The 10,641-nt window shown below is 42.0% G+C and overlaps 1 protein-coding gene across 1 annotated transcript in view; it reads right to left on the bottom strand.

The window, feature by feature from the left end:
* Nucleotides 1–10,036, bottom strand: part of LOC101982191 (killer cell lectin-like receptor subfamily B member 1B allele C) — a 13,881-nt gene extending 3,845 nt beyond the window's left edge. The window contains exons 1-5 of the mRNA XM_013355499.2: nucleotides 9,952–10,036; nucleotides 4,323–4,421; nucleotides 3,372–3,473; nucleotides 1,990–2,144; nucleotides 1,535–1,650 (exon numbers count right to left, since the gene is read on the bottom strand). Of these exons, the coding sequence (XP_013210953.1) occupies nucleotides 1,535–1,650; nucleotides 1,990–2,144; nucleotides 3,372–3,473; nucleotides 4,323–4,421; nucleotides 9,952–10,036 (557 nt within the window). The remainder of the gene's footprint in view (nucleotides 1–1,534; nucleotides 1,651–1,989; nucleotides 2,145–3,371; nucleotides 3,474–4,322; nucleotides 4,422–9,951) is intronic.
* Between the last annotated feature and the right edge of the window lie 605 nt (nucleotides 10,037–10,641).

Below are 10,641 nucleotides of genomic sequence, written 5' to 3'. Positions count from 1 at the left end.
GCCTATGTATGCTTCATTGTTTAAATTTCTACATTTTTATTCTAAATGATTAAAAGGAATATTTTAATTATTGATTTGTGCAATGTGCACAAATTTACTCAAGATTTGTGTCTTAGCTAAGGCTACCATTACTGTGATGAAAAAGCATGACCAAAAGTAGCTTGTGAAGAAAAGGGTTTATTTTACTGAGAGTTACTGAGGTTAAGTCAGAGCAGGAACTTAAGCAGAGCAGGGCAGGAGGCAGGAGCTGATGCAGAGGCCATGGAGGGGTGCTTCTGACTGTCTTGATCACTGTGACTTGCTCAGTCTGCTTTCTTATAGAACCCAGGACCTCCAGGCCAGGGGTGACACCACCCACAGTGAACTGGGCCTTACATTACTAATTAGGAAAATGTCCTACAGGCTTGCCTACAACCTGATTTTATGGAAGCAGTTTCTCAATGGATGTTCTCAGATCCACCTCTCAGATGACTCTAGCTGGTGTCAAGTTGGTATAAAATAAAACTCACTAGCACAATTACTGAAATTTGATTCTCAACATCATTTCTTCTGAAAAAATCATTGAAAGCTCTGTACAGAAATTTGATTGAATCCTGCCTGCTTTTGCTTATGAAAAACATAAACACGTTGCTGTTGGGACAAGGTCCAGGAATGGACTCAGGTAAGGAGAAGTCTGAGTGATTGAGGGAACACTCCAGGAGAACAGGACAAGAGTCTTGTGACTCAGTTCCTTCCAAACATGGAAATGTTGTTGGATGCATTTTCTCGCTCCTCCAGGCACAATAGAAAGGAGTGGGCTTATTTCAGATTACTTATTAGTACTTACTATTGGTAATCAATAATATTCAAGGTGTCCTCTGTGTGCGTCTCTGGAAGAGCATGTTTGTCATGCTCGGCTTGATTTGTAATTATGTACAGCTAAAGCCTGTGAACTTTGCTCATGTGAACTGTCTCAACCCTCAGAGTACTGATGGCTGCTGCCCTGTACAAAGCCGGCTGCTGCACGAGGCTTTAGTCCACGTCATTTATTGGCTCCATTCTCTCAGCTCCTACCACATCTGGAGCGGTGACACGTCGCTCCTTGTTATGCCAATAATCATGAATCCTGCTAAAATAAATAGCTTAACTATGAATCATCAGCTCTTTCATTGTGTTTGTGACTGTGCAGACAATCTCACACAAGGAGAAAACAAGACACCACAGGGCAAATAGCTAATGCACTGCTTAAGACATTCCATGCAAAGTGCAGAAAAGGATAGGAGATAAAAGAAAGAGCAATGTGTGCTGAGGTTCTAAGCAGCCGTTTTTCAAACAAGTTAGTCTGCTTCTTGGCTTTAAAACTCTATCTCATACATATATGCATTCACATGGCTTTATAAAAGGCTGATATCTTTTTATACATGGAAATTTTCAGCCACCTTTGGAATCGTACTTTCAGACTGTTCTGAACATGTCTAGTCTTTGGTATCATTGTGGGAGCCTTACAGTGAGATGACCTGAACTGAACATTCGAGTGAGCTCCTCCAATACTCACACATCAGAACTTAAAGTGGAGCCGTTTATCCATCTCCAGGTCTTGTTTGGCAATGAGTAATTTAGTCCAATCCAAAATAAATGTCCTCTTTCCTTTATCAAGCCCTTTACGAATATCTACAATCAAACAGAGGAGAGGACTTAACCTGAGCCTGTGTGCTGTGACTCGTATTCCACAGCCTCCCGACACCTAGGTCAAGCGTCACCTGTGTCCATCCTGAGACCTCAGCACAGTTCATTCTTCCTCCCTTGAGGAATCTGTGCCCAGCATTTACAATCCTAGGACACTCACCTTACATATGCAGTTACTGGCTCACATGTCCCTCTAGTCTCTCAGACTATGAGCTTCCATAATGTAAAGCCTCTTCTTCCCTTGCATAGATGTTCTGGTAAATCAGGAGACATTGATATAGCTTCAAGAACTTGCTTCCATCTCTATTTTATAGCACAACTTACCAGTTCTTCTTGGTCTTGAATAAGCAGCAAAGTGGCTCCTTTTCTAGTGCAGTTAGATAGACCTTCCTTCCAAACACCGTTCTCCTGGGAAAACTGTATGCATTTCTCTCGGTGTGGCCGCCAGTCGTTGGAGCACGTTAGTTGGACTGAACTCTCTGAAGTGAGGAGCAGATATGGTAAATTTCTACCCTGTCCCTGCTCCACCACAGCCAGTTATACACAGTTGTTGTTTTGCTAACATACACTTTTAGTAACATGTGCTGGGACAAGATCACTGTTATGACACATCAAAAAATATAAATGTCACAGAATTTATTTTATATTTGTTTCTTTTAGTTAACTTCAGACAAGGTTAACTATATGAAATTTTGATTAAAACAACTAAATATTCATTGTAATGGTTTGAATAAGAATGGTCCCCATAGGCTGATATATTTGAATGCTTGCTTAGTTATCAGGGAGGGGTACTACTTTAGGAGGCATGGCCTTGTTGGAGGAAGTGTGTCATGGGGGTGGGCCTTGAGGTTTCAAAAGCCCAAACCAGGCCCAGTGTCCTTCTCATCTTGCTGCCTGCAATCCAGATATAGAAGTGTCAGCAACTTCACCAGCATCAGTCTGCCTGCATGCTGCCGTGCTCCTCACTGTGATGACAATGGACTAAACGCCTGAAACTGTAAGCAAGCACCAGGTAAATGCTTTTCTTTTATAAGAGTTGTCATGGTCATGGTGTGTCTGCACAGCATTAGAACACTGACTCCAAAACATTCCTCTAAAGCAAACTATTTTTTGGCTTCCGTGTCTGTGTCTGTGTCTGTGTGTGTGTGTGTGTGTGTGTGTGCATGTGTGTGTGGTTTCCTTGCATGTGTGTACAAGTACACGTTTCTATGCACGTGCGGAGCCCAGAGAAGGATGTAAGGTCTCCGCCTCTGTCCCTCTCCACCTATTCTTTAGAAGCAGAGTCTCTTATTGAATGTGAGACTAATACTGATTTCTCCAAGACTGGAAGCAGGCAGACCTCAGTGACTGTCCTGGGGTGTTCATTACATGGATGCTGAAGCTATAATTACAGTCTCCAGGCTTGCACACAAACACTCTTAACCACTGAGCTGTCTCTTAAGTTCCATAATTTACTTTTTAAGTTGCTGTTCATCTGTTAGTAACCAACTGTGCTATCAGGATGAGGCAGCATGGTCAGGAGGACAAGATGCTAGATTTTAAGATCACATATCTTCAGTTTCCAACGGCATCACTTACCAGTCACATGACTTTTGACAAGTTCTTAACATTTTTATGCTATCATTTTATCAAACATAAGACCCACCATACATGAGCCTTGATGAAAGGTAATGTGGTATTGATTAAAATCAGGATATCAAAATTACCTGTTGCTTTCGTACTGCTCTCTGAAACGTTCACATTGCATTTTCCTACTGTTGTTTTCGTCTTGTTCTCTTGAATGACTTTTCCTATTGGTGATTTTTGTACTAGTGGTGGTAGAAAACACAGGAAGAAGGTGAAATGTACATTCTATATACAATAGAATGGATATTGTATCTATCACTTCAGGAAATGAAGTCAACTCAACAAGCTTGAGTATGGACAGGAGACAATGTATTAGCAACATGTTAACAGGGGACCACTTCGGAGACAGAGTGAATAGAGAACCAGAAGAGCACAGAACAAATGGGTTCACACTGCTGTTGGTTACACCACATCTAAGTGCTGTAGGGAGCAGGGCCCCTTGTTCCGGCTGCCCGGCTAGCTTCTAAGGGCATTGTGAAGCTCATGCACCTCTTCCACCTCTGAACTTCCCCCCTGTGGGGTGAGGATGCTCACACCCACACCAAGCATAAGGTTGCTGGCTGTCTTCTGGAGTTCGGCAGACACCTAATAAACTCATATGTAGGCATTGTGGTTTTCATTGTTATTGTTATCTTGTCAGACTGTGACCTTTTTAGAGTTCTATGTGCACATGCGTCATCCCCATAGTGATTCCTCAATACAGGAGAAGTGCAACAGGGGATATTGTCCTGCAACTGCCCGTCATTGTTCCTCCCCCAGGCTCAGGGTGGCCAGCTCATGTGAAGAAGCCAAAATACTTACGGTGGAACGAGAGGAAGATTTTGGTTTTTTGTTTTGTTTTGTTTTGTTTTTCAAGGCATGGTTTTCTGTGTAGCCTTAACTGTCCTGGCACCCGCTCTGTAGACCAGGCAGGCCTATTAACTCACAGAGATCCACCTGCCTCTGCCTCCAGAATGCTGGGACTAAAGTTGTGTGTCACCACTGCCAGGCTAGAGAGAGAATTCTAAGGTAAAAGCTTTTGTTTCACTTACCTAAGACACCGAGTCTAATCACAATCAGTACAAGAAGGATCAGCCAAAAACAGCCGAGTATCAAAGCCAACCGATGCCTGCGTGGGTACCAGCAGCAGTCTGAGAAGTTAACGAAAACACACTTTTAATCTAATTGAGAGCGTTTGAAATGAATGAGGTAGTTTGATCAACATGGACAATTGGATTCATGTTGAAGGTGGGGCACAGATAAGAGCCTTTTTTAGCCTCCTTACTACGAATTCCACAGTTGGGTTAAATGGGTGTTAGGAAGGTCAAACTTGATGATGGAGAAGATGTCTTGAAAATTCCTGAGTGTGTGCTGTACAGAAGTAAAGTATGTGTTCTGCTGTGGGAATGAGCCAGCAATTGCTCCAAGAAGGAGTATCTTCGTTTATAGGCGGTATACACACATACACATACACACACACACACACACACACACACACACACACACACACACCTACCTCAGTTTTGTGCTAAGTACTACCTTTGCCACTGGTGATGTATATCAATTCTATTATTTAACATGGGGCCTGCTTCACTTTTGTCTGTAATGATCTTCTCCATTTTGGAGTAAAGTTTAAGCATCTGTGTTGTTTGTTTGTTCTGGACAGAGTTTCAATATGCTGCCCTGGCTGGTCTGGAACTCTAAGCAGACCCCACTGGCCTTGGCCACCATGTTGTTTTCAGGATTTTAACTACATTATCCTTCGCTTATCTGCACAGATCAAGCTCTCCAACTCTTAATGGAGAGCTGAGCTGTGGTTAGAAGCCATCTCTATGAATATTGCTTCACACACGCAAACACAATGGAGTTTTCCATCTTAACTGAGTACATGCATAAGTGTGGCTGTGGCTTTCACAGCTTGGTATCTAGTAGCAAAATCTGTTTTGTTTTGTTTTGTTTTTTTCTTTTTCCCTTTCCTTAACTGGCGTGTTTCTATCTTTTCATGTAGAGGAAGCAAGTGTGGCTTTTCTTTGGCGCAGGAGTGTTGCCAGTGTTCAAGGAGTTAACAACTTGAGGCCACTATTTGGTAAAATGAGAGGTATTTGAGCCCAAGCCTGGGTGACTGGCAGGCTATATTAACAAGGGTTCCCTAGAGTCACATAATTTACAGAATGAATCTCTCTCTCTCTCTCCAGATATATATGAATTCACTGGGAGGACTTTCAGGCTGCAGCCCAACAATGGCTATGAATGGAGAGCTTGACTCTAGTAGCTGATGAGTCCCGCAAGGCTGATGTCTCAGCTGCTCTGCTGGGATCTCGAAGAAGGAGATGAATGTGCTGATGGGGGTGAGGGCAAGCAGGTGAAGCAACCCTTCCCCCACCCTTCCTTCTTCCATTGTTCTTCTTCGGGCTTCCAACAGAAGGTGTGGCCCAGATTAAAGGTGTTCCTTCCAGTCTCCAGGTCTGAATTAAAGGCGTGTGTCATCCAGCCTTAGAGGCCAGATATCTTCATGCTTCAATGACTGGATTTCAAATGTGCCCTCATTTCTGGATTATAGTTCGCTCCAGACAGAAGTTGACAACCAAGAAGAGCCGTGACAAAGGTGGTGAAGAGTGACTCATGCCTTGACAAGACGGTGGGAGAGCTCACTGTGCTCTTCACAGCAATGTCCAGCTCAAGACACAGAGTTACTTCTTCCTGGAATTTTCTATTCAATCATTGGATTAATATTTATCAACTTGTTGACTACAAATTATGAAAGTGCACCAGATTGAAACGGTTGATTAAGGGGGTTCTGTGCTATAACATATGCATCTACAATACTGCCTTGGTGAAATATCAGGTCCTGTATCGTGCTTTTCTTGGTGACCATAGCAGTTAGTACACAATAAATATCTTATGTATATCAGGAGTTCAAATACATTAAGTTATAAATGTGTTCATGAAGTATCATGATTTGGACAGTTTCTTTTGACTTTAGGCAACTTTAAAAGCATGGGTGTCATATGAAACATAGTAACAATCGTTTTGGTTTATTTATGAAAATACTGTGGAGAACCATTAGCTAGCTTCCATCACTCTAATTTAATTAAAACACCAGATTGTTCTTATTTAGTCTCTAGCATCTACATTTATAATGTTCTTATAAATTCTAAGAAAACTTTCCTAGTTGCCTTGTTTGCTGTACTTTGTTCCCTTTTTGAGACAGGGTTTCCTGTCATCCAGGTTGACCTCTAACTCTGTGTGGTTGAGACTGGCCTTGAACTCCTGATCTTCTGCCTCCACCTCCCAGGTTCTGGTTGGTATCATAGTTATGAACCATATACCTGCCTAAGGTTTCCTTATTTTTGCAAAGTACCTTTTGATTCATGATTTATATATATTTCCTGTTGGCTTTATATTTTTCTAAATTTTAATGTAATTGAATCTAATCAAATGTAAATGTAATCTTAATCTTAATGTAAATGAATTCATGTTTTGAGTTCATGTTAAATTTTTAAACTCAGATGTGCTGTTATTTATTATATTGACTTTTATTATTCATTTTATTTTTCCAGAATTGTTTTTATATCCAATTCTACCGCTTCTAGACACATTTTAATTTTTTTTTTTTACATTATCCCAGACAACTGAACAGTTTAACCCAGACTGAAGACAAGGACCAAGTGTCTTTAGTCTCTAGAACAGCATTGAGACAGGACAGTCACTTAGATGAGTTAGTTCCTTTTCAAGTTTTCCTCTGGAGAAAGAATAATAGGAAGGGGTGAAGAGGGAGAGAAAAATAAAGGTGTTCCAGAAGAGACACAGACAGTCTAACACATGTTTGGAGTAGTATCTCTAGACCCAACTAGCTACGGACAAAGATAGTCACACACAGAAGGCTGCTTCTGTGTGGAAAGCACACTTCCTTTCTCCATCTTTAGTCTCTAACAAATACTCCACAGCAGCCATTCCCATGGCTCTGAAAGCATCCTCGGTGCTGTCAGTATCTACAGATTACCTGAAGCACGCAGCAATATGCAAGCAGGTTACTTATAGGACTACATTTTGTGTAAGAGACCAGCATGCATGCAGAGGTCTGGAAGCAACCTTCTGTGGACAGTGAGCAGGGCTGTATGGAGCGAGGTGACGGAACTGTCATGGAAGGAAGCAGTGTGTTAGAGTTGAGGATATGGCCAGTGGCTGACCACCGCTGTTGTGTAGGTCGTGAGTGTCCTGGACAGGAGGCAGGGCTGTAGGCAACAATTATTCTAAATTCCTCAGCATAGCATTTGGCCTTTGGTAACTGGCAATAAATATTGTTTTCTTCTTTCTTTCTTTCCTTCCTTCCTTCCATCTTTTCTTCCTTCCTTCCTTCCTTCCTTCCTTTTTCCAAAAAGTGAGGTTTTTTTTTTAATTTGTTTTTGTTTTAATTATGGGTAAAAAGCCACTTAGGCGACTTTAAAAAATCTGTATCCATTCATGACAAAATTTAAAGAGCTCCTGTCCTCCCTGTACTCTCTGTTCTAGTATTGGAGTTACATACAGAAGAGGCTATGTAAACACTGGCTATGCGGCAGTACCTGCTTTGGTACCCACAGAATGCTAAGTCATGTCCACTGTTCCAGGCATTTCAATGGCTTTCCCCTCAACATCTGAACCTATGGAATGCCCTCCAAATCCCTCCACTGGTCACATTCCTCCTGGTTTGATCTCCACAGCACACCGGGCATGCATGTTCCCCACATCGCAGGCCTGTCTTCCCTCTGCATTTGCCGGTGCAGCTGACTAGAGGCTCCTTTCTCAGATACTCAGCCTTGGTCTCCAGAGACTTCCAGGACTTGAGGCCAGCATCATCTCTCAGAAAGGCCTGCCTTGATCACTCTGCTTGATATGATGCCATCTCTAATGATAAGAATCTTAATTTCTATTTAAATGCTTTCTCGCTGTCATTTAAAATCGCACTGTCTCTGACACAGGTGTTTATATCACTGATTTAAACCTTCACAGTAATATAAAATCTACTGGGAGAAAGACCCTTTCCTGTTTCTTCATGGCTGTTTCCCCGGTGTCTAGAGCAATGTTTGTCTCATAGTACTTGGTTATTTCTGAGTGAATAAATAAACCCCAGAGGCATTTTTACTCATTACAATTACATTTTTACATATCCATTGAACCATCAGAACAAACCTCTGGGCATTTGACCACAAACAAAATAGGTCACTCACTACTCATGTCCCCCTTTCCGGTTCTCTTTGCCCGCAGATCTAATCACAGTGCTTCAAATTTACCAGGGTGTGAACCCTATAGCTAAATGGGCCCCAGCGGTTTCACAGTTATGCTTCTGCGTCAACATTTTCTATTCAAATGCTACTTTCTGTTTTTATTCTACTATTATTTGTTTTTCTTCAGTTTTATTCCCATTATTGAAGTTTAAAATAATGATTTTTCCCCTCGTCTTTTTTATTAGGATACATTTATTTTCCTAGTCTTCTTGACTTGGGATCTTAGACAGTAGAGTTTGAGAAGAGTCTCCTTATCTTTCTCTATATTCATTTTCTTACACTCTTCCTCCACTTTTGCTAGGCATGATGGGAGACTTGCTTTTTCTCAACAACAAAAACTGGTGCTATGAATTCCCCCTACACTTATCAAAACAGCAATTCCCTCCACTTTCTGTTCACCCTATGTAAACATTGTAATGAGGCTTATTTGCTGACTCGAAGACTTTCTTCTTGACTCAGACCGTTGGCAATGTACACAATTCTAACAAGAAGCTCTGGAGTTGGAAGTCCACGTGTCATAACACATAGAATCGTCAGATTGGAAAGCAACTGCTTTAAGACAGATGTCAGTGGGTTCAGTTAGCCAGCAGACTGGAATCGTGTGTCATCATCATTTTATAGACTTTCTGCCTGAGCTTCAGGCCTCTTACATCTGCCATCCTCAGGTCGTGTGCTTCATCTGAACAACCTTCCATGTTTCTTTAGCTCGTATCACTAAATCCTCTGGTAGACAAGAGTGTTACTTTCAGTCAGTGTTGAAGGGTTAATTCCTGACTGTCTTTGGTACCTTGTGTGGTACATCCATTTAAAACCGTTTTACTTTGCAAGATAGAAACAGCCAGCTTTTAAAAAATTTAAATAAAATTATACACACACACACACACACACACACGCACACACCACCAGTAGCAGCAGCAGCAGCTTTTGATTTAATTCAAGTCTTTGGTTTTGACTGTGACTTTTCCCCAAGATTACCCTCCTTTCTGGGAGACAGAGACATTAGCCATTAAATCTACACTCTGCACTGTGAAGGAACACTGAGGGTTCAGTGAAGTACAGCTGGGCCACACTGTCCACATTCTGTAGGTGAACTCGGAACTGGCAACTGATTGCATCAACAGCTCTAGAGACACGAATTTGCTCATGTAAGTAAAATATTCTTTCTTCAGGATTTTCAACAAAGTCTGAATAGGGGAAGTGATGCTCAGCTTTCCTGCTGCCTAATCAAATAAAAATGGAATGTATGACCTTCCCAGAACTGTAGTTTTCTGCAGGCAGGCTGCCACAGTATTTAACACTAACATAGACGTAGACCTGCTTCTCACCTTCAAAGCAGTGACTTAAACCCACACGTTTCAGAGGAAAATTTAACTCTGGAAGATAATTCAAATGCCAGAGAAGAAAATCTGCTTACCTGGGGGAGGAGCTGGAGGGGATGCCTGCTTAGACTCTTGGGTATTGGCTTGGTTTAAGTTATCGTAGACCACTGATGCATCCATTGTAGGTGGAGGGACTTGACAGTGAACTTGTGGACAGGAACAGACTCCAAGGTCTGTGAGTTGAAATGAGCGAAAAAGGAAGTCCACTGCACACTCTCTGCTGTGTGGGTCCACACCCACCCACACTGGTAGCTGAGGGTTTCTCCATAGTTACTGACCGTGGTGCCTGTCTTGCTCACAGAGGTTACTTTTTTTTAAAAAAAAAAAAAAAAAAAAGAAAGAATACTTCTGGGACGGTCTTTTTTGTTCTTGTCCCTCTGTCTGTTATGAGCTATCCCCTCAGAACTCCGATGAAATATTCATCTTGAATTCAAATTTACCTTCCTCCTGAACTCCCAGGGTTCAGATGTATGCCATTCTGTGCTTTGTCATGAAACTCAGGGTTATACATGAAAGCCTACGGTGCTATTTGGCACCGGTTGAAGCTCTGAAATCCTCCTGAAATATCCACACTGTGAAAGGAGCTGTGGAGTGTGGAGCTGCAGACGGGAATGTGGGAAAACCTCGTGACTGACACAAGAGGAAGAGCAGTGATAGGAGCAGCGTGTGCCACTCAGAGCAGTCCTGAGTGAAAGGACTTCATCCGTCAGAGCGACAGGGAGTGG

This window comes from Microtus ochrogaster, unplaced genomic scaffold (assembly GCF_000317375.1).
Source record: "Microtus ochrogaster isolate Prairie Vole_2 unplaced genomic scaffold, MicOch1.0 UNK142, whole genome shotgun sequence".
Classification (NCBI taxonomy): domain Eukaryota; kingdom Metazoa; phylum Chordata; class Mammalia; order Rodentia; family Cricetidae; genus Microtus; species Microtus ochrogaster.
The sequence above is the reverse complement of the archived record's forward strand: the minus strand, read 5'-3'. Positions and strand labels throughout refer to the sequence as shown.